The sequence below is a fragment of the Zootermopsis nevadensis genome, unplaced genomic scaffold (assembly GCF_977971745.1).
Source record: "Zootermopsis nevadensis isolate Lab colony 2312 unplaced genomic scaffold, Znev_1.0 Znev_ptg000029l, whole genome shotgun sequence".
Taxonomy (NCBI): domain Eukaryota; kingdom Metazoa; phylum Arthropoda; class Insecta; order Blattodea; family Termopsidae; genus Zootermopsis; species Zootermopsis nevadensis.
Genome location: NW_028259161.1, coordinates 2,534,248 through 2,558,138, shown reverse-complemented (window position 1 = coordinate 2,558,138; position 23,891 = coordinate 2,534,248). Strand labels below are relative to the sequence as shown.

At 36.7% G+C, this 23,891-nt stretch overlaps 2 protein-coding genes across 9 annotated transcripts; both read left to right on the top strand.

Moving 5' to 3' along the window:
- Window positions 1-746: 746 nt before the first annotated feature.
- Window positions 747-10,594, top strand: LOC110839070 (store-operated calcium entry regulator STIMATE). Of its 8 annotated transcripts, none has more exons than XR_015537684.1 (7): window positions 1,245-1,867; window positions 2,963-3,107; window positions 3,854-3,975; window positions 4,066-4,262; window positions 5,720-5,945; window positions 8,050-8,142; window positions 10,219-10,594. XR_015537684.1 is itself a non-coding variant. In XM_022082898.2 (6 exons), the coding sequence occupies exons 2-6, from the start codon at window positions 1,750-1,752 to the stop codon at window positions 5,942-5,944; spliced, it is 807 nt and encodes a 268-aa protein (XP_021938590.1). In that variant the 5' UTR covers window positions 747-765; window positions 1,696-1,749; the 3' UTR covers window positions 5,945-7,609. The 8 variants fall into 8 exon arrangements, 5 of the variants coding, with proteins under 5 accessions (XP_021938590.1, XP_021938589.1, XP_021938588.1 ...); XR_015537686.1 differs by lacking the exon at window positions 10,219-10,594 and adding an exon at window positions 9,882-10,020; XR_015537685.1 differs by lacking the exon at window positions 10,219-10,594 and adding an exon at window positions 8,848-9,285.
- A 198-nt stretch (window positions 10,595-10,792) lies between these two features.
- LOC110839069 (UDP-glucose 4-epimerase) lies at window positions 10,793-20,813 on the top strand. Its single transcript, XM_087358195.1, is given in 9 exon segments — window positions 10,793-11,624; window positions 13,410-13,660; window positions 14,203-14,316; window positions 15,057-15,233; window positions 15,917-16,097; window positions 16,835-16,923; window positions 18,897-19,092; window positions 19,095-19,301; window positions 20,452-20,813. Coding segments are annotated over 9 exon segments (1,359 nt in total). The 5' UTR covers window positions 10,793-11,605; the 3' UTR covers window positions 20,577-20,813.
- The last annotated feature ends 3,078 nt before the right edge of the window (window positions 20,814-23,891 follow it).

Sequence of the window (23,891 nt, the reverse complement as noted above, 5' to 3'; positions counted from 1 at the left end):
AGCCATGGTTAAACGGGTGCAAGAAAGAACTGAAATCCATCCATAATTAGACTTTGTAAATTAAGAATAGAAAATTTAGTACTTGTACATAGGAGTGGCAGATGAGCTTGGTGCTGCCCTGATGTATGTTCATATGTAAAATTGTTAAAAAGTGGTTTTACAGGGTTCTTATTCTGTGAATGTTAGGAGATATAATATTTTTCAAAGAAACCCCAAGGCTAGAAGGGGAGAAATGTTGCCTGGCCAAGTGAGGCCAAAGAACAGAACATGATATAACTATTATAACCAAAGTGTTGTTGGCTTAACACTCCATTTTACCCAGCCTGAAACTGTCCCATATATAAATTGCAGTGTTAAAGGCTGGTTGGGTACCAGATCTTGTAAAGATTTAATTTTTAGTGCTGTTGCTCACATCCCTTAATACTGCCTGAAAATTCATTACTTGGGTTTTGCTTTGTGAATATTCACTGGGTCAAAACTCATGGACTTTTATTATCCTATTGTGTTTGTGATTAGCACTAGAGAACCTTGCCTCAGCTGATGTAGTTTGTTACTGTGACGCAATTCTGAAATGCAGTCAGCCTGATTCAAGTGAATTTGAAATAATATGTAGGGAAGCAATCATAGCCTAATTTAAGGTATCCTGGCATTTGCCTAGAGGGCTGTGAAATAGTTAAATCCTCTGCCAGTCTCAAGGCCCAGATAGAACTTTGTTGTGTTCATGCTGAAAGCTGTTTTTGTATGGAGCCTCAACATTTTCTGCTGGTAAGCATACTGACGTATGAATGAATGGCCAATCTGAGCCATGAAGTCAAGACTGCACACTACATGGTTATACACAGCTTGAAAATGAGCTTGGAGATATTGTACATTATCGGGTAGAAGTTTACCAATTTTCCAAAGTGTGTGCAGCCTCACATCACCAGGGTGATGTAAGCGTCAAAAGTTGGTGGTAAATGGTATGTTCCCCGTCCAGTGCTCATTTGTCTCCTTAAGGGCAATTTACGCGTTACGTAGCTGTTTAAGAATTCGTTTGAACTATATAAAATATATGCCTTGTATGAAAAAAAATTTGTCTTAAAGGTACAGGCGATATATTCCTCCAAAACTTGTTGCCATCTAGGAAACCACATGGTGTCACAACCCTGAAGACCATAATAGATGTTTTAGATACATGTATTTGTGCTATGACCTGTTCTACATCCTTGGCTTAAACCTATGAAGATTCTCTGGAATGTAAATAAATTGCATTCTATCATCACCGCCCTGAGGGCGCAAGATCTCGTTTCTTTAGTAGTTGTGTCGTATGAATTTAGAATTTATTTTGCTTCTATCGACAGGGATATATATTAGAATAATTCGGGCGCTACGTATTATTACCTCTGATTTTGACGTCCGTAAATCTGGTCAATTCTCAACATCTAATAGTGGCTTAAGTTGGTACAGGAAAGGCACTGCTGTTAACTGTAGTTTGAAGTATTAGTGAGAGAAGCCTGCGAAGACATTTGGGTTGACGTTAAGGCCTTCCTTAGATAAAGGAAAATCTCTTGTTATTTTAACCCATTTTAATGATATAACGATAAACATGGAACAGGCTTAAGATCATAGTGAGATATGGTGTGTCGTATGGAATTGAAGTTCACGAATGTTTTTGCAACATTAATGCGCAAATGCAATTCCGAAATTATTTTTCAGGGTGTGAGAGATGTTTATTGCCATTCTGAAGTGAGATTTCTGTATCCCGTTTAAATGAATACTTCAGTAATTGGAGGAACAACACATAGTGGCCTGCAGTGTAACATTACTGATGTGTTTGGATGGTTTCTTCAAGTTCTGTTGGCTGCTCTAGCATTTACTTGCCTGATTTGTAAGTTACAAACCGAATGACTGTTGAGTGAATGTGTTCAAAAGGACAGATTAGTATGAAGATCTCAGGAAGTAGGAGGGCTGATATACTTATCATTGCCATTTTGATATCTCCTTTCAAGTATTGTAATGCTGGATTGTGTTTTGGTGTTTATGCATTGAATGTGGCCACATATCATACTCCGGTGTATGACCCAATTATGTTTGAACTGTGCATGACAATACATTAACTTTCTGCTTAATCCCTACCTGAACTGTTATATCAGTAACCTAGCATCCAAACTTTTGTTTTGTTTCACAATGTACACTGTGTACTGTAAGTGTGACATTGGCATACATCAGTAATAATGCTCATCCACATTTAAATTAATGTGGAGTGCAGTAATTAGAGCTCCTGCTTCACATGTTTGAACCTTGAAACAATATAATTGCATTCCACAATTTAGCATTCTGAAACATTTGCAGTAAACCTAAATATTGGTGCAAACTCCAAAGTTGTTCAAAATATTTAGTATGTCTGTATATTTTAATGTACATGTTTATAGATGAGGCCTTTGTTAAACTGGCTGTTGAAGAATGAATTAGATATGAAATCTTTTGGGCTGACTTGCTTAATTTAAGCATGCCAACTATAACTAAGTAATTTGTGAGACTTTACAAATAAAACTTTTGTCACATTGACTACACTAAATTTCATTTTATGTAAAAGGTGCAGGTAGTTTTTATCCTGACATACAAATTATGAAGGATGACGGTGGATGGCATATTTCATCACGTTTAGTTCATTTAAAAATACATTGTGAAAGTCTTGCCATTAATTATGTCTCACATAGAAAGAACTGCAAGTGCATTAGTTTTAGGGTTGATTATAAATGTTGCAAGTTCCAAATAAAATGTAAAATGGTAAGAGGCACATTTTAGAATAATGGTGTAGTATATGTTTACTTTGTACTTTATAAAATATCAGGTAAAATAAATTTGTGCTGACACTTTTGATTCTGACAGCCTATAGATTAGGGTATTTGTCTGTCCTTCAAGGCAGATCATGGTAAGTGGGTTATATTGTGAAGTATGTGGCATCTTCATTGTCTTACAGTGAAGAGGTTCTGTGAACCCCGATATGAACGTCGGCCATGGTTAATATGGTTCTATGATACATCCAAACAAGGGATGGGGGCATTAGTCATTCACTTGGCCAATGTTTATTTGGCCACCAAATTTCAGGGAGACCCATGTACATGGTAAGTTCTCTTTTTTAATTGTTTACTAAAATAAATTTAGATAAAAGACAGTGCTGAAAGTCATATAACTTTGTTTGTGCAACAGAATGGTTTTTGTTTAAAAGAATGTGTTGTTTTGAAAGTAGTAAAATATTAGTATATTTGGCTGCATTTAATTTATTTGTTACAGTAAAAGGTGTGGCATATTTAAGCTTAAAAACTATGCATTAAAGCTCTTCTTGTTTATTTTATAAAAACATAAAGCTTATGCTATATATTGTCTTATGTATTGGTACAGAACTTGGTCTTTCACATAATTTGGAGATATTTAAAAACATAGAGTTGAGAAACATGTTGGGATGTATGGTAAGTAATAGGGCACTGGAAGAAAGTAATTTATCAGTTAGTATGGTGGATTTGTTAAATACACTGATTGCTGTTGGGAGGATGTGTAGTGTGCATGTTTAAAATGAGAATTACAAAATTTTAGTTTGAATAACTGAAATGAAGAAACTTGGGCAATGTATAATATTTACATGGACTTTATAAAAGTAGAGTCTAATAAAAGTGTGGGCTGACCTTACTTCCCTCAGGATATGGGATTTTATTCTGACAGTTACCATAGCAAATGGAGTTTCTTAGACAGTTAAATATGTCAGTCCTGTACTAAGGAGTTATGTACAGTTCAAGTTTAGCTTGTGTTTTCATGATGTTCACACAGCAAACTTTGAATATGTCCCATAAATAGTTCTTTGTTTTGTTTTTAGGTATATAATAAACTTCTTGTTAGATTCATCCATTGGTCTTGGGATCATCTATGTGGGAATTCAGATATCGCAGTACCTGTCCAAAGTGAAGCGGTGGGAAGCAATCAGTTTTGGTGAATATGGTCAGTATATCAGTACTTTAAATACCATGTTTACATGTTGAAGATTTCAGTCTTGTACCTTCCTGAAGTATAATCTTTATGTGTTAACAGGCAAGCCACCATCAGTGAATGCGTGGCTGGCACAGTGTTGCCTTTATATGTTGCTTATGGTTATCGTGAAGATGTGTATCATGCTGCTTATCCAGTTGGATTTCTGGGATGATGTCCGAGACTTCATCCTCTCACCTATCACAAATCCGAAGGTTGAAGTTGTCATGGTGATGCTCATCATTCCATTCTTTATTAATGTGAGTGTTTACACTGACAGTGTAGACCTGTTTACTGTCTCACGCTTCTTGCTGTGGTATACCACCTGCTGTACTTATCATAGCTCTGCTCTTTGGCCAAGTATTGTTACTAGAATTTATTGAATGAATGTGTCATAATGTTGGACAGTTTTGTAACAGCTCTTTCTTACTCTCTGTAATTTATGCAGCATCAGATTGTAGGAATTGTTCTCTGAATATCTTTGGTGATGGTTTTATATTATTTCTTTCTTTGTTTTGGACTCATCCATCATCTGTTTTTTTAAAAAGTCTTTAGGATCTTAGAAAAATTACCATGTGTCAACAGATGGATCTGTTTTATCTTCAGGTAACAAGAGGGATACACTTATTCTGTTGGATCCAGTAGTACAAGCTGTTCCCTTTTCTTAGACTACCCTTTTTTATCTGTAGGCAAAGGAAGGTCCTTCCTTCGAAATATAGTAATTTTTTTAAAGTGGATTAAAGTACAAAAAGAAAGAAAGCAACTGTGGCTGATTTGAAGCACCATCCAAGCATTTCCCTGGAGGAACTGAGGAAAACATTGATTGCCACAGTCAAGTTAGCCAATATTTGGACCAAGTTTCAAACCTGGGACCTTCTGAACACTGAATAGAAAGCAGAAAGGCTAATGATTTTGTGTGACGTGTGTAATTTTATTGTATTTTATTTTAGCTCTTTGAACTCACTTTGGGAAAGTGGCTGTCAAATTTAAAGTTAATTTGTGGGTAGACTGGTAAGGGCCTGGTTTGTGTTCTTGGAGGTATGGTTTCTCATTTCTGCAAGGAGTAAGTTATAAATTTGAATCAGAATTTAAGTCAGAGTTTCATACATCTCTAGTTGCTACCTGTAGGCATATATCAGTTTTGTGTTGTTATTTTCTCCAGTGGTGCACCACTTAACAATCACAAGAATGTTGTTCATCAGAGATAGAATAGTGGAGATATTTAAGTTGAGAAAGCTGTCCATATTGTAATTATAGCATAAGTACTGGGAATCCTATGACCTCAGGTGTGTCCAGTTTTAGGGAACATTGAATTTATACATAGATTTTCCTTTGTATATCACCACATGTGTAAGATCTTGGTCACCCAGCTGGTGCATATTGTTTGATATTCAGTGTGATGATCTTGATAACTTGATCAGATATTTAGTTGTATCACAGCCTGGAAAATCTAATGTCATGTGCACTGAAATATGTTACTAAAAAGAACTGAAGCAGTAAGTAACAATGAATGAAAACATATATTCTTTTTAGATTTACTCTGTGAAAAGAAAGCAGTATACTGGGAAACAGATTGGTGGACTGCCTTCCATAAAGTTCTACATGAAACCATGCTGTGTCTTGTTGGCCTTTCCACACTAGTGTTATTTTCACACATAGTGAATCTATGCATCTAAATATAGTATTTTACTGAACAAACGGCACTTTTCCATGCCAGGCACTCATGTTCTGGGTCACTGATAACTTCCTCATGAGGCGGAGCACTCGGAGAGGTCGGCCATCTGACCCAAGTCTCATGCAGAGGGTCAAAGTTCGGTACCGGAAAATCAAGAAGGAGAAGCTTGATGACTCTGAGTCTGACATCCTCCTTTCTGCTGATGAGGAGTTATTAGGAACCAGTGATTGTCTGCAGCAGATGCTGCCCAGTGTGATGATCACATAGGGTTTGTATATATCCTGCTTATGGACTGGTTTTGTGGGGGGGGGATGTATATATGTGCTCAATCTATTTGTAATTTTTTTATAACGTGGATTGTGACATATTTATAAAAAATGTACATCTTAATTTTGATAGGAATAGGGTTTTCTAATATGGTTACACATTATGGGCAGAGTGTGCACTACTGTGATGTAATAATACTCTGAGGCTGGTGATGAATTAATCTTTATGCATTTGAGAGATTATAGCCATGAATTTGAATAAATATTTGTCCTTCAGGGATGCAAAAGTAGATAACTTTCTAAGGAGAAGTTTGATATTTATTTTAACTATGTTTCTATCATCACCACCACCATAATCATTATCATCACCATTATTATTATTTTTATTTATGGTAGCAGTATTTAGTTGTGTAAGAGTTTCTCAATTTGCATGTGCTGGCGTGGATACAAACTGAGAACTCTAAACTAGGGTTGTTTGATTTTAAATGTCATGCATTTTCTGTTTCACATTTTTTCATGCAGATGCTTTTTGAAACCTATTTTTTCATTGAAAGTGTTTTCTTTCTGACTATTAGTTGAATTCAAAATGTAGTGTCATTTCTGAAGCAAGAGGTTCTTCTCATATTTTAATTTTTCTTTCAATTTTGTTGTGCATAATCTGTACAGAGAAATATAGCATCGTTAAAGATGTAGTATTATCTTTCCTTGTTTCTGTCAGTAGTAGGTGTTAAGATATGCTGAATAATGGAAGGATTGCACATGGTTCTTAAAGTTACATATTTTTTGTATGACTTGTTTATAAAAGAAGAATCATTGGATTCTGTAGGTTTCTGACCTACCCCAAGAAGAAAGAACTTGGTTGCGTGGCAGTTTGTGACAAGTATAAAAAAACAAAGACAATATTAACAAAATTAGGCACTTTAAACAAATAGCTAAAGAAATGTAACAAGTGTGATTAATGTGTATGTGACTAATGATAGCCCAGTAGTACTGAAATATGTCTGTAGTATAGTAAAGTATGCTGATGCCATGAGTATCATTTGTATGACAAACATTATGGAAATGTTACAATTTAATTCTTATGTCATTGGGCAGTCATGTGATTTAACATGATGTGGCATATTTACTGATTGAAAGACTTGAACTGCAGTTTAACTATTGTGGCATTATGAGTAATAAAATGCAAAACTGGGTGCTGTTGAAGAATCTTGGTGCCTAATTGGTACGTTCACAGAGTCTTGAATGTCTTGAAGTTGGGAGCTAAGGAAATAATTACTTTTTTGATGCTTTTATTTTAGTATGAACCATGTGTATATAGTTTACTTCCTTCAGGTCATCACTGTTTACATTCTAATCAAAGTGTAACATCACTATTGATATTTTGTTGTTCATTTGGGCTGAAGGATCTTATCAGAGCTCCTTCAATGTTTTATTTCCCATTTCTTTGATAATGCTGTAAGAGATCTGTTATTAATTGTTTATCAGTTCTGCTGGATGTTGTACTGAATATTTGTGCACTTACCTTAGTGGTAGTTCCTACTCCCATAACACAGAGTTGTTGTAATGACAGTTATAGCAACATGTCCATAGCAGCAGGCCTCAGTTTCATTGTATATACTTGTGGGTGAGACAGAAACTCTCTTCCATTAAAAACATTTAAAATTAATTTGAACAGCTACTTCAAGATGCTTTGTGTGTCCAAATGAAATACATTAATTCTCTGTACTTTTGAGTAATATTTTCATTTAATACAGTGTGATCATGGTGTGTTAAGTTTGCTAGGACCAACTGGGCACTGATCACTCGGTTCCAGGCTACATACATTTGCAGAACAGACAACAGATTTCAACTTCCACTACCTGCAATCTGTTGGCTCCTTATGCATCTGTGGCTGCAAATGGTATCATTGCTGTTTCTTGTATTCCCAAGTCTCTTAGTGCCTTGACTTAATTTTGTTATTTTAGAATAAGCTGAATTGCTGAGAAACATAATTGAAGATTGTTGAATATTCTAAATTTTAGTGTATTTTATAAGTGCAAAATGCATGATTGTCTTTTGTTTGGACAGACATGCTATTTATATTCCTCCTTTCTTCCTTTCCTGTAGAACACTTATGCTGTTGCCAAACATGTATGAGGGTTTCATAGGAAATGGATGGTGCAAGTCAGGAGTCATTGAGGAATGTGAACCACTGGATTCGTGAGTACAGTATGCAACAGAAATGCTGAAATTATTTGACCCTGTGTGCTTTGCATAACTTAAATATTTATTTCTTTAATTTAGAACAGTAATGTGTGCTGTGTCCATGTTAGGTGGGTCCCTGTCACCATGGCATGGCACATCCTCAGATTGTGGATGGAAGAACAGCTTCCAGTTATGTAGGTTAGCTGTGGATATATTTAATAAGCAGTCACGGACAGCCGATAAGGGGTGATCCTCCAGCTTGTGGGTTGGTCGTAGGGCTAACAACCCTTCACCGTAAAAATGTTTTATGTTACACAATACTAAAGCCTCAGATTAGGACAGATGGTATGGATTTACGACCCAGGTGATGTTTAAAGGACCTGATAATTGGGATGTGGAATGTGAAGAGCCTATACAGGGTGAGTCAGAAGTATGTTTACAAACTTCATGTGTGTGTTCCAGGATCAAAAATAAGAAAAAAATGTTCCTTTGAACATGAGGTCGCAAATGTTTCATTTTCGAAATAATAGCCAAAAATAATATTCAATGTATGCCTTTACTGCCAAGTATAAGGACAGAGATGTTTCTTTATAACAGATGCTCAAAGGTTGTTCCTCCATTCTCCACATGAGCACAATGTACACAAGATTGACGAATTTGTTCGTACACACGAGGGTTTCCTTGAATCATCTGACATGCATTCTGCACACGTTCCCATAGGTCATCATTGCATAAACGACGGACTTCAAGTGACCCCACAGATAAAAGTCCATTGGAGTCAGGTCCGGTGACCTCGGTGGCCATGCTACTGGGCCACCACGCCCAATCCATCGCCGAGGGTACTGTTCATTGAGATGATATCTGACGTGATGGGAGAAGTGTGCTGGGGCTCTGTCATGCATAAACCACATTTGTCTTCTAGTATTCAATGGTACATCTTCAAGGAGACGTGGCAAGTGTCTTCTTAAGAATCATCGATATGAAGGTCCTCTTAGATGCGAAGGAAGCATGTGTGGACCAATAAGCATGTCGCCAACAATTCCTGCCCAAACGTTAATTGAAAATCTTTGCTGGAAGCTGGATTCACTTTGATATAAAGTAAATTAATTGAAACTTATTTTTGGCTATTGTTTCGATAATAAAACATTTGCAACCCCATGTTCATAGGAACATTTTTTCTTATATTTGATCCTGGAACACGCACACAAAGTTTGTAAACATACTTCTGACTCATCCTGTATAGAACAGGGGCTATGGAGGTAGGGAAGTATAGTTTAGATATTGCAGGAGGTTAGGTTGCTTGACGATGGAATACTAACAAAGGGGAACTACATATTGCACCATGGAAAAGGGAATAAAGACTACTGCCTGGGAACAGTTTTTTTTAGTGAAAAGAGATCTTCAGCAGGCAGTTAAAAAAGTAGAATATAAAAGATAGGCTTTCATACTTAATTATTTGTGGTCGATGGTGTGATATTATTTTAATTGTGCATATACCAACTGAAGATAAGGATGTTTTGGTAAATGATAGCTTTAATTGAAATTCTACCTAAAATAGGAAAGAAACTTGTATTAATATCACAGAGAACCATCAAAGTGATTCAAGAGCAAGACTGAAATGAAACATTGTGAATCCAGGACTTGGTTTCTGTGGATGAAGATAACAGATTTGACAGTCTTGCATCAGTAATAGAAACCATATATAAATACATGATCAGTTTCACTCTCTTTGTCATGAAATATTTCTTTTGCAGTAAATTCGCCTCTTGTCAACGTAAACAAACAGTTTTTCAATGGTTAAACTCAGGGATGCAAGAAGTGATTGTTTTCGGACATCCTTTCTTTAAGGGAGTGAAAATACAGTTGGATTTTCGGACACCTGAGAACTAACAGGTTGTTACAGTTGGTCTCTAGACAGTTTTAATGATTACAGTAATAATGTTCTGTGGTACAACCCAAAGGTTCAAGAATATTAGGCTGTTGGTAATGATCCTGGGTCAGTTCCATCCACCTCCCATCCCCACAATTGTTTCCCTAAGGTATCTTAATCTCATCGGTCTTTCAAACAGGCTTTTTCCCATCGGTTTCCAGGTTAAAATTCTGTATGACTTTATTGTTTCGATTTGAGCTACATAACCGGCACATCGTAATTTTCATTTTGCTGCTCAAACAACCAGTGGAAACCATTGGGGCTTGTATTTACTTGGGTGGAAGAAGGGAGGTGGCCCGCATTTTCAACTTACGCCACCGGGTCGTCAGAACGTGAAGCGCACTTATATGAATCTGAAGTGGTGTCCTGGGTGCTGTTCCATTGGCTTTGTTAAAACGGACATGCGGTTTGGCAACATTGCCTGTTGATGTGCTGGAGTGGGAGCAAGAAGACACGACACCTCTTTCCAGGATTCTTGTGTACTAGTACGGCTCCAGCTTACAGATTGTTTGGACGTGCTGTAATTTCAGCGAGAAGGTAAGCGCGCGCGTTTGTGTGTAGTAAGAGGAAGGTTACTGTGTGCGCACTTTCTAATTTGTTGACGTCCGCAGCATGACATTACTTCCCTGCTACACTGAGGTGCCCTTGAGAGTGTCTCCATGATGTGTGTTAATGGGTAAAAGGTAGTCCTTCATTGCTTCATTTTTAATATTAGCACAACAAATGAAAAAGCAACCGCGTCATCTCCTAGTTGCCAGACCGAATGAATTGCGTAAAGAATTTGTTGAGTGTGTGAGCCACAGATTGCGCGATCTCTTTTCACCTAAGTGACAATTGGAATACAAATATTTGTTTTCTCTGATAGTCATGGGTAGAACTGTGAGGGAAATTGGACTTCCAACAGAAAGAAGCCTGGCCCATCCCCAACAGATTAATAGAGTCCGTAGGACTGTCAAGGTCATTCGTCGGAAGCAAGGGCAGTGCTCCCGATAGAATGTAAAGACACCGCGGAGAATGTGCAACAAATGTTTTTGATTGTAATTTTTACCAGAAACATATTAATGCAGTTTAAGGAATTGGGAAATTTGCTATGAAAACCCTAAATTTGGGGGAGCAGGTAACATTCTGGAATAGCACCTGACTGTGTGCAGGAGTCCCAGTTGCCTGGTATTCCAGATTTTAAATTTCGTTGTAAAATTAAACAATGTAAGTTAAGCCTTTCTGTGTGTAACCCATGTATTGTCTGAAACATGCAGTACTGGCAGACATGTAACTGTTATGACATCGCCCTGATGACGGAGGCAGTATGACCTCTGAAACGTTGGTGGAAATCTACCAGATTACACGGCCCAAAAGCCAAGAAGACTTCAATTTTCAGACACCGCAGTGAAACTCTTAAATCCTCCTTTCTAAAATACGTGTGGAGGTTTATGATGTAAGGTTCCTCCTGAATCCAGGGAATTAGGCACGTCATCAGCCATTTCTCTTGCAGTAAACAGTGGACTAATCGATTGATGTCTTACACAATTTTTTTAAGATTCATAAGTAATGACTCATTTTAGAAATGGTAAGATATGTGTTCTGTAGTTCTGTCTTGCATGTTTTTCAAATTTGTTGAGATACGGTTTGAAGCTTATCACGCCGATCTGTGATGATGGAGGCAAAGGCAGTATCTGAAACGTGGAAACTCGATCCATGCTAATATCATTGACTGAGAAAACAAATTTCATAAACCCTGGAACTGACAAGCACATCGTTGTTACGTGGTAGGTATCCTTAGGGTGTTCTGTGAGTTACAAAGTCAGCAAACGTTTGGCTGCCTGTACATGTTTATCCATTTTTTGGGTACAGTTATACGTAATGTATCTGTCTTATTTTTCAGCCCCCTGCTGAATGTGTTCTGGATAAAACTAAATCTGTCCCACTATACTCCCGCCATGTAGGCGCCTGGGGGGGAGAGAAGGTACAGCTCTAACTCATTTTAGGTGGGGGTGAGTGGTTGGCGTCACATCCCGGTCATGTTTTACCCCCAGTACCCATTGGTTAGGAGGCTGGGTGGGCCGTAGGGCTGGTCTGGACGTAGAGGTTGGAGGAAAAGTCCTATGCCGCTGTCGGGGATCGAACCCCGGTCGTCCAGTTCGTAGCCAGCCACTATACTGAGTAAGCTGATAAAACGGTTTTTGAGGAACTCCATAATTTGTGCTCTTCACCAAATATTAAAATAATTAAATGGGTGAGGCATGGAGGAGGTGAGATCTCTGTACAGAATTTTATTTGGAAACCTGAAGGAAAGACAGCACTCATAGGATCTAGGTACAGATTAGAGGATAATATTAAAATGGATCTTTGGGAACTAGGGTGGGAGGGAATGGATTGGCGTTACTTTGGCTCAAGATAAGGACCACTGGCATCTCTTCTAAACACAGAATTGAACCTTCTGGTTTATGAATGGTGGGGGATTTCTTTACCAGCTGAGGAACTATCAGCTTTTCAAGAACGTCTTTGCCCTGTGGTGTTAGTTACAAGATCTGCTGAATGTTTTAATTATCACTCACATCACATATGCAGTTAGGAAGTATCTGGTCCAAATCTTAATCCATGTTATTTGTTCTGAATATGTAATGTTTTTTCTCAGTATTTACATTTTGGAAGTGAGGCCTTTGAATAATTTAGACTGCTTCCCCCTTTTTTCCAATTTATTATTGAAGTATTTGCTGTTACAGCATGTGGGATTTCATCACTGTATCCTGAGCCAGTTAAGAACTCACTTCTTTCAGATTAATTCTATTATTATTATTATCCCATCTATTCACCACTTTATGGGGTATGTACTTTCATGTACCCGAGATAGACCTTGTCCCTAAGGTACATAGTGCAGCAGATATTTCCAGAATACATATTGTTTTTAGCGAATGCTACATGTGTTATATAATTTTATTTTATTATAACGTCTTTCGGATGATTTATGAAGATCCCAAAATGGCCGTCTTCCGCAGTTCCCTGATGTCGTGTTCGCCCGGGATGTTGGCCAAATATTTTCTGAGTGATTATTATTATCATCATCAAGACATCTGACGAAAGATCTCCTGAGTAGTCTCCTTTTTGAGGATTTTGTACTAAATTTTGTGTGTAGATCAACCCTTGCATGCTACATGTCATACCGACTTACTTTATACATCTTGATTTTATCACTGACAATACTAGGTGAAGGTTACAAATTATAAATCTTCTCTCTGTGTATTCTTTCCATTCTTGCATTATTTACTTTCTGTTGGTCCACATTGTCTTCAACATTTGCTGTCATAAAGTAACATGTAAAGCAGCAGAAGAAAGCATTGTTGCCATGTTGCAGGTAGCATCATGTCAAGCTGGAGCACAGTGTTTGTGACTGGGGGTGCAGGATACATTGGCAGTCACTGCATTGTGGAGCTGCTGGATGCAGGATACAGTGTCATAGCTGTTGATAACTTTGCCAACTCTGTGAATGGTGAATGTGGGGAGGCACCGAGCTTGAAGCGAGTGGAATCTATCACCGGAAAAACTGTCACATTTTATCAGTGTGACCTTCTTGACAAACCACACCTTGAAAAGATATTCATTGAAGTAAGTTATCATGGGAGGATATGATCAAACTGGCTACAGACATATGTTTCTAAAAAGAAAATTAAAGTCCAGTGCCACGGTCTGAAAACTTTGCTTTGTCAGAGATAAGTGTCTTCTTGAAGATGGCTTTCCATCCTGATGATGGAGACAGAATGTTCCTCTGAAACATCAGTCAGTATATTACACACAATATGGCACAACTTCATACTCATTACTGGGAGAACCTGAAAGCTCATTTCATATCTTCTCGTTCTAACTAACTCCCTGGAAACAAAACACTGTAACCCATTTCTGATCCAGTTGATTTCACATCACCATTTCAGCACTGTTCTCCCTTGTCCTCCATAGTTTTTCAGTCTCAGTCTCTGAATCAAGTATTCTAACAAGACTTTGACTTTGTATAATATCCAGTGATGTATCTCTCAGGTCATTTATTTTTAATATTTTTTGTAATTTATGTTATGTCATACAAAAAGAGGTCATATTTTGTACCCATCCAAAACTACGTGTTCTTATTCATATATATGTGATAATTATTTCAGCACAAGATTGATTGTGTTATTCATTTTGCGGCAATGAAAGCTGTGGGGGAGTCGATGCAAGTTCCTCTTCTGTACTACAAGAATAACATTGTGGGGACCATCAACTTGTTGGAGGTAAGACACTGGCTGTATACTATGTTCATATTACTCAGGCTCAAGGGCAGCATTGTCTTCAGTTTTTATTCATTTTTAAATCTCTGATTGTGTACAGAACTATTGCAAGCCCATGTCTATTCTTACATAGAATAAGTTTGAACATTTCAAAGTCAATTAATAGTCTGACCTGTTTGGCAACTACTCATATGTGATTTGGCATCATATACAACTATTTGTGTGGTTGGCTGTGGCCTGTCCACCAGTGACACTTATTTGAAACCAACAAAAACAAAAAAAGGCTTAAGAAGCCTGGGAATATATGCAAAATACAAAAATCTGTAAGCACTTTCATAATCACCAAATATATAAAGTTTCTTGTACAGTGTTACACAAATGTGCCGTGGCATCTACAAGAAAAAATTCTGAGAAATGGTTTATTCATCATGAGTGTTTCTGCACTTCTACTGCCCCACTAGTCAAATGGTTCATGGCCAAGAACAACGTAGTTGCTCCTTAAGCTTCTTCTTATTTTGTTGGACAAAACTGGAGCTGAGGGCAAAGGGATTTAAAGATGTTTTGGAGACTCAACAAAATTCACTGCAGGCACTTAATGGTATTATGAAAGGGATTTCATATTTGCTTCTAACACTGACAGTTTTTGCAGGAGCAGGATGCCATCTCATAATATATAGAGCTTGAATATTTGCTTTCCTATGAAACATTATACTGATGGATTCTTTTAATGCTTCATCCTGCAGGTGATGAAAACTCATGGCTGCTACAATCTAGTGTTCTCCAGTTCATGCACAGTCTATGGCAATCCAGAAGTCCTTCCCATAACAGAGGAGCATCATACAGGCAATGTCACTAATGTGTATGGGCGTACAAAATTCTTCATTGAGGAAATGCTGAAGGACATTTCTGCAGCTGAGAAAGTAAAGATAATCTCTGTGTATTAATGCCTGTTGTAAAACTTTCCCAATACAACATGACCTTTCCTATAGACCCCTACAGGCAGGACATCACAAACATTCCAAAGCCATAATATAGTTTTATTTATGCTCTTCCTTGTGGACAACTTCATATTACTTGGAGATGTACACACATGCAAAGTACATGGCATTATACAGACACACACCACAGACTCCATTCAAATGGTATTATTCTGACACTCCTGGGATTGTGTTTTTTTTTTTTTTTTTGAGCACTCTGTTCACGTATAATTACTCAGGTACACTCCAAGAAATGGAGTTTATTCAGGAACTCAGTGTGGACTCATGCAGATTGTTTCTAGACTTGCACCACTTTTGCAGTGGGTTCAACATGTGTGAAGACTTCTCTTATATGGAAATGACTCTTGCATATACTGCTTTCATGCTAAGTTCTCAACAAACTTAGCCCAATCTTGTGCTCAGTTTCACTTCTGCACGGAGTTGAAATTATTTAGATCATGTCACTTACAGCAGATTACCATTTGCTGCTTTATGAGGTCTGAGAGATCATCTTACTGAGCACCAAAGAAATACAGGAGTCAAGTAAATGTAGTTAAATGGTACTTAAAATGTGTGACTGATTCATTGTGTACACATGGCTCAGGATGTGGTGCTTCATTTTTAAGAATTGGAACATCATCTGCTTGAGGTACTTCAACCCTGTTGGGGCTCATCCATCTGGCTTGATAGGCGAGGATCCCACAAAGGCATTCACAAACTTGATGCCGTACATGGCTCAGGTTGCTATCGGTAGCAGACCCAGCCTCACCATCTTTGGAGGAGATTATGATACTGTGGATGGAACAGGTTGGTATATATGATAAACAGTGCTTGTGTTTTATATTTTGACTTGAACCATTTGTATGGAATGCCTGAATTAACCTGTGTGGAGTGTGTATGAATAATACTACTTATATGGCATGTGTGTGAACTCTAGTCCATAACGTGTGTAAGAGCTTGTGAAATGGATTACCTGAATTAACCACCACAAAAGTGACTGTAAAACCATTAAAATTCCAATGGTATAATAATATTGGTTACTGTACAACTGTAATTACATGTTAGGAAGTCTGTTCAGTCTGCTTATTGAATGAATGGTCATGACATGATCATTTTTTGCAGCAATTTTTTTTCATGACAGCTGCTTCCAAAGTTTCAGTTCAGTGACTTTAAGAACTGTACACCAACTGATGCACTATTCGGAGACGGTGTGGGATTCTAGCATTGCAGTGCATATAGCCATGTAGGGGCATGAACATTCAAAAAGCATTTGAGAAAAGTTTCTGAAAGCACTCCTTCATATTTTTACAGAAAATTGTTGCCTTTTATTGTGGGTACAAGTCTACTGTTCCCAAAGCTAGTCAGCAAGAGAAGGTGGCATTTTTCCTATGTATTTCATCATCTCCTTCAGACCAGCATAAGGAAAAACTTTTTTATTTTGCCAGACAGTGGTCGTAGTTTGCAGATTGCATACAGATCTTCAAACATCATGATCATTGCCTCATGCTGAAGTTTTATGGCATAATTGCTAATACATTTTATAGGTGTACGAGACTACATTCACATAATGGATTTGGCATCAGGACATGTGGCAGCTCTGAATAAACTTAAGAAAGAACATCTTCGATTAAAGGTAGGTAGATCAGCTGGTATGTTTGGTTTGAGAGAAACAGCTGCATGCAAACATATTTCAGAGGATTTAATATCCTTGTTGTTGTATAGTAAACAAACAAGACAGATTTGAGAACATCAGAGCTGTAGTCACCGTGAGAGGAGAGGTCAGTGGGAAGTGTGAAAATTCAAAATGCAGATTCAGAAGTGGTGATTTCTGCAAGTGATGATGGGGAGGGCTGGCATAAGGAAGTTTGTCCTGAATTAGTAGTGTAGGAGGGATAACTTCTGTGGATGTTGAGATTTCTACTTCCAACAGATTAGCTGCAATTTCAATGCCAAATTTTCATATTTTTTCTATTAAGGGGGTGCAATATTTTTAAAACTAATATTGAGCCAACATCAAATGTATAAACTTGTGGTAAAATCTTTTTAAATCAAAGATTTGTTTCCATTAGAATGGGTTACTAATAATGAATGACTAAATTATATTAGAATTGGCATTAAACACAAAAATAAACTACTAAATTTCACTCTTTAATATTCCCCACACAAAAAAACACATTTATGATGAGAGATTTTGACAATAATGAGATTAATATTTTACTTCATCAAAATATTTTGCATATGATAAGACATTTTGTTTAGTGCAAAGAATGCATTATTGAATGCTGATTTTCCCCCTTAATGAGCAGTATTGGCATGTCTGTCTTCAATTTATTCTAAAGCTGCTTAAGCCTGCTTGAAAGTACATACAGATTTTGAATCTATGAGCATGAATCATCATGTCACTGTTATTGAGTTCTGCATAGATGTCACTTCAGAATTTCTGAATTGTGTAAACTACTAGGTTTGAAAGCATATAGGGAGAAAAAGAAAACATACTCTTCAGGACTTCACGGAAAGTGGCTCAAAACCTGTATTTTTTTTCCTAAGTTTGGACTTTGCCTTTGTTAGTAAGGATACTCGTCCAAGGAGTCCTACCAAAATGTCTCTAGATCAAGCCAATGAATAGTTGGGACCTGCAGTGCTCAGGCACTTGAAAAACTGGTCGTCCCAGTATCCAGTAGTAAGGATAATAACATGAAGTGAGTTGCCGTTGGGTATGAACTTAACTCTCATATTTCCTGTCTTCTAAAGTAATATTAAATTATTCAATCCATTATTTACAAATTCCTCATGTGAAATGTGTTTCTATTCAAGTGTACTGATTCTTGTTCCCTCATTTCACATGCAATGTAAAATACACAGCAGGTACTGAGTCATATTGGGCTGTTCTGCCTCTTTGTAGATCTACAACACACTTAATCCAGAATTTATAACTATATTTTTGAGCTGAGGTTCCAGTAATGTTAGATAGGACTTTGGTATTTAATGTGAAATGTTAATTCACTTCTGTTACTTGTAATATTCAAAAATTGCAGTCCACATTTGTTCTCTGTCAGACTGTATTGCTGTGACATTTGACTTCACTCAAATGCTTGTGCATTATCATATACTGTGAAATTTTAATTTAATTCATGTCAGAGAAAATCCTTCCCCTTTTGTGGTAATATTCACCTTTAATCTCTGAGCTATGGAAATTCATTATTGTTGGTATGCATTGTGTTTCCATCTGGTGTGAAGAGTTTGAAGTTATATGGTGCATGGCTGCCATGCTGTTGAAAATCTCTTATTTTGACATTTATGTTGATGTTTCTCAGTTTTAAACACTTATACTATTGTAAAAAAGTGTTCTGTAAATATAACACTGAATATTTGGTAGATGTGTTGGTAATTTTCTAATTTTTGTACATATATATACTTGACACACATAGTGAGTTCAGTTTTTTACCTACATTTATATTATTTTAGGAAAGCAGTAAAACAATATTGCACACCAAAAGGTTAATTTATAATCAACAGAAACTGCTGCTACTGATCAAATGAATAAATTCATGTAAGAGTTTGTTTTGGTTTTGAGCAACGTTACAAGACAAAACTATGTTTACATAGGTTTATAATCTTGGTTTGGGAGCGGGACTTTCCGTATTGCAACTCATCCGAGAGTTTGAAGAAGTGAGTGGGGAGTCCATCCCATACACTTTGGGTCCCAGACGAGTTGGTGATGTTGACAGTCTGGTTTGTGATGCAGGTCGAGCCCTCACTGAACTGGAATGGCAGCCCAAATATCACATAAAGACCATGTGTAAGTGTTTTCATTGCAGACCTACAACTTGGGGACAGGGGAAGGTGTATCAGTCCTCCAACTACTCCGAACATTTGAAGCAGTAACAAAGACCATGGTACCTTTTGAGATACAAGATCGACGCACCGGGGATATTGTTTCCATGTATGCCAACACGTCTCTCGCTGAGCGTGAACTAGGCTGGAAATCCAAGTACACTTTGGAACAAATGTGTAAGTGGAAGCAGCACGTTGGGATAGGCGATGTTACTGCTTAGTGTAGAACTGTACTTACATCATTCCTTCACAGATAAGTTCTGCACAAATAACACTGCAGTCTGTAACAGGGCCCTCAAGTAGTATGAACTGTGTACATTATATGAATGTTAAATATGTCAATGAAAATTACTTTCTCAGTGAAAGTATTAATGTCTGCTTTTTCCCAGTTCTGCATACAGTGGAACTGACTATCCTGCAAGGAGATTCATTGGATACATTGTTCTACAATAGCTATAACAGTATGTTGGAAACTGTATGGAAAATATTTAAAGTAAAACTTCTCAAATGAAGTAAAACGTGTGTTAAATATTTTGAAGATAAGGCATTAAAATATGTTTAACGTGGTATTTATAATTACAGGAAGGAAATTCAAATAATTTTTTCTGGGTCTTTTCATCAGACATATTTCAGACTTGCTGTAAAATATCTCCATCCTGGAAATAAATGTCTGTAGATTCTGAAAGTTATGATTTAAAAGAAATAACAAATTATTATTATGTTGTGCTGATTCCACTCTATCCATCTGGTATCCCTAGAGGGGATTTTGTGTTATTTTTGTCATTTGGGTGTTTGTGCTACCACAACATATTTGTGCAGTTATCTTTAATGTCAATTTTCTCAGGAATGTTCCAGTGCTTTTGACGATCCCTTTCTGCACAATTTGATGTGTCTTAATTAATATATTTAATATGTAAGGAAGGAAGCATTACTTGGAACAGTTTGGTACCTGTAATCTCAGCACAGTATGCCTTGTAACAGCTAATATTTTTGTAGCAGAACTTGCAAGCTGCATGCTGTGAATCCACCTGCCATCATAATTTATTCCTAGGAGTAATCTTGATGTTTTTCTCCCACAACCTTCTCCATGTGGTCATTCAGTTGGCCTCTTTCTTTCCAAGAATTCTGCATCCCTTGACTTCTTCATCCTAGCTGCATGTACAGCCCATCATCCCCCTTTTCCAACATCTCTAGCTGACTCGTATGTATTACAGAATTTCTTGTGTATGACAAACTGCTCATTTACTTCTGCTTATATAATTTATTTATGTAATTGACAATGAATTCAGATTTTAAACAGTGCCCCATGAAACTATGACTGTTGTAGGCGAAGACTTCTGGCGGTGGCAAACTATGAACCCTGATGGTTACCGAGGGAACAGCACCAGTGCCAGTGGTGAAAATAGCAGAACATCTGTCATTATCAATGGCTCCCATTTAAATGGACACTGAGTAAATACTGTTTTAGGATCCATTTGCTTATAGCATTTGAACATGTGTCTGTAACATGCAAATTTAAGTGTTTAAATTATTTGGAACAAATAGCAACTTATTCACTATGTGTACATACAAATGTAAATGCTTCTACACTCAGTGTGTAATAAATATTAAATCGTCATCAGGGTTGGTGTGTTGGTTTGTAGCATGATGTCCACAGGTTCATGGGATTAAAACATTGTTATTAATGTAGATCTGTATGTTATATTGTACTCCTTGAGAACATGCATGGAATTCTACCATTTCCAATTGGTCTTATCTGCAACAAAAGCTAAGGATTCACAGTGTATGCACAGTGCCATTGATTCTGTGTGATGTGTTGTGTAAATTTACCCTCTTTGAAAAGCTTTCTAGATGTTAGTTTTCAGAAAATTATCTCCACTTGATCAGCAGAAAGAAAATGAAATGTTGCTGTAGAGGTCTCAAACTCAAATTTGTAACCATGACTCAACAAAACAAAATGCAATTTGTTATTCCAGTAATTTTTAATTCATGACAGAAGATGAGTAACCTAATCTAAGCTGCAATGAATCTACTTCTCTTCAGTGTAGTTTTGTTTATTGTGTGTCTTACTTACCCAAGAAATGCTGGCTGAGACTTGCCCGTACAGTTATGAATATATCTGTCTAAAAAAACATGGAAGGATAGTTTACATTGTTGATGTGTAATAGCCCTTTAAGGGGCGCACACATGCTAAGATTTCTACTCAGCTTTGTACAAGTGTCTGGCTTAAAATCTCTTATCAAATCTAATTTTATTCTACACATTTCACAGATTTGTCTGTGCATTTCAGTTCAGTTGTAAAAATTTTACCATATATGGCTCCCTTTAAATTTTTTTAAGTTTCATTTTTAATTAATTGACTTCTGAAGTGGAGGTTGCCTTATATCACCATGTGTTAAAGATAAAAATGTTCTTACATTAGGTTGGATTAGAATAATTTAATTTTGAGTTCATTCAATTTCTCATTTAGATTTGGTGTGGATTTTGGTTCAGTTTGTGATGGCCCTTCCTTCCCACCCCCCTGTCCACCATGAAACATGTTTTCTGCATTGTACATGTGTTTCTGTATATTAATCATGAAATGTACCATATTTTCCAGAGGTCTTGAGAGCATTTTGGTCAAAAATTTCCTGTTGTAAAATGAAAGCTGTTGGTAATGTGCAATAATTAGTTGTTTGTGGCAGTAAATATGAATGGGTGGGTTTATTTGTAACTTATCTCTACTTTATGTGAACCCTTTGTTTGTATTTGTGACATTTATATAATAGTATGACTTGTATTTGTATAACATGTATTGTATTATTATGACTTATTCTACATCCTATTGTCATCTGACTAACTTAGGGATCCATAGAATGTAATAAAGATGTATGCCCAGAGTTATAGGCCAATATGACGACCTCTGTGCCTAATTTGAAGTTTGATGTGTGTGTGGAAAAATTAAAGTAGCCTGTGAGGAGGGTAACTTTGCCAAAAAGGAAACGGGGGAGGAATAATTTTTTCTATAGCATCTGCATTGAATTGTGTAAAATTCCAAATAAGTTTACTGAACGTACCCGATCACTTTGGACCGATTTGTAATGACGTCACTACCATAGTGCATTAGAATCAAGAATATGGCCGTGTGTATAAAAGGGCTGCGGGTCTGTTGCGAGAAGCTCATAATGCAGTGAGGTTTTTCAGAGGAAGCATTCTGTTTCTGAAAAAGAAAGGTAAAGTGATTAATTTTTTCGTTTTCAGGAATTAAGTAAGTGAAACATTTGAGTGATGGAGTATGGTAATGTAAATAACTCGTATCGAACTATTGAATGCTACGAGACGTCAATGTATGAAGAAATTTGCATAAGGGAATAAAGTAGTTATCAATAAATATATCTTAAAGAGTTTGTAGTTAAAGATCAAAACAGATTGCTCATAAGTATTATTTTTACACACACAGATAAGTTTTTAAACATTAGCTTGTTATAATGTAGCGAAATCCAACAAGAAATTCAAGATGGCTACCTTCTATAATTTATAATCTTGCAGCAATTAAAATTAATTCCCCTTATTTTAGTAATTACATCGTATAGTGTTACACCGAATTTTTAATATTTTTCGTCTTCGGCCAAAACGGAATATTTTAGGTTGTAAAAGTTGCAGTAATTTTTGAAAATATAAATTGCCTGACGGGAGTGGAACAGATATATCAAGAACGGTCACAGGTGACGCGCACTGTCCGACATTGCGTGATACTCTCATGTATAGATCTTTCATATCGCTCGTTTATGTAATGGAACTATTTGAGATTACCTGTTTATTGTATGCTACATATTAAAGGCCCATTTGGGATGATAATAGTGAGGTAATGTTATGTGTGGTTCATTATTACACAGAAATAAAGCGAACACTGCATTAATTAGCTTCAATTCGTATTTGTTTTATTTTGTTATTCAGTATAAGAACCCTGTAAATACAGTCGAGTGATACTTGTACCAGTTCTGCTCACTTAATGAAACACAACCCAGAAATTCACAGGCAGTAGGGGACAAATATGCACGAAAATGTGCTCCATTGCCCCCCCCCCCAAATCAGAACATTTAAGAAACTATAAAAAGTCATGTATTTAAATTATTTTTTGTGTAATATGTTTTTAAACATCCAGATTTGTATTCAGTAACAGCTTTACTCAAATTTGTTCAATAGGAGCTTATCATTTCTTGGACGTGAGTGTGAGAATCAATTTATGGAATTATCATTTCCAGCAACAAATGCAAGCCCCCCCCCCCCCCCCCAAAGACAAATTGTTCATCAGTCTAAATACCTAACTTGTCAATCATTTATACTGAGTAAATATATTATTCATATAACAACTTTAAATACACCATTTATGATAGCTTGTTGAATGGGTGTGTTAATCAGTTGTTATAGATCTTATTGCACATTTCTTCTGCATATTGAATTCCTTTTTTGTTTAATCATGATGTCATTACAGTCTTCATGGAATTTGGTTTGCTTGGACTTAATGAGCATTGTCAGTAACTGAAAGTAGATGCAGAGTTATTTTTTGGTCACCACTTCTAATTTATAAAATCCATATCGCTATGAAAAGTGACTGTACTCCAAAGCAATTTAAAGCACACATGCAATTTCATCATTAGCATTTATGATGATTATTCTTTGCAGTTTGACCTTAAAGTGTAATTTAGGAAAAGGTCAGTCACACAACATTACTCTCTGTTACTCAGAACAACTTTGACCTTGGCAGTGCATGTTGACATTGAGGGT

Excerpts from the sequence above, each read along its gene's own strand:
- LOC110839070 (XM_022082898.2), top strand. The coding sequence starts at position 1,750 with ATGAATACTTCAGTAATTGGAGGAACAACACATAGTGGCCTGCAGTGT. Across the intron at positions 3,108-3,853 it reads CAGGGAGACCCATGTACATG|GTATATAATAAACTTCTTGT; the intron begins GTAAGTTCTCTT and ends TTTTGTTTTTAG. Across the intron at positions 3,976-4,065 it reads AATCAGTTTTGGTGAATATG|GCAAGCCACCATCAGTGAAT; the intron begins GTCAGTATATCA and ends ATGTGTTAACAG.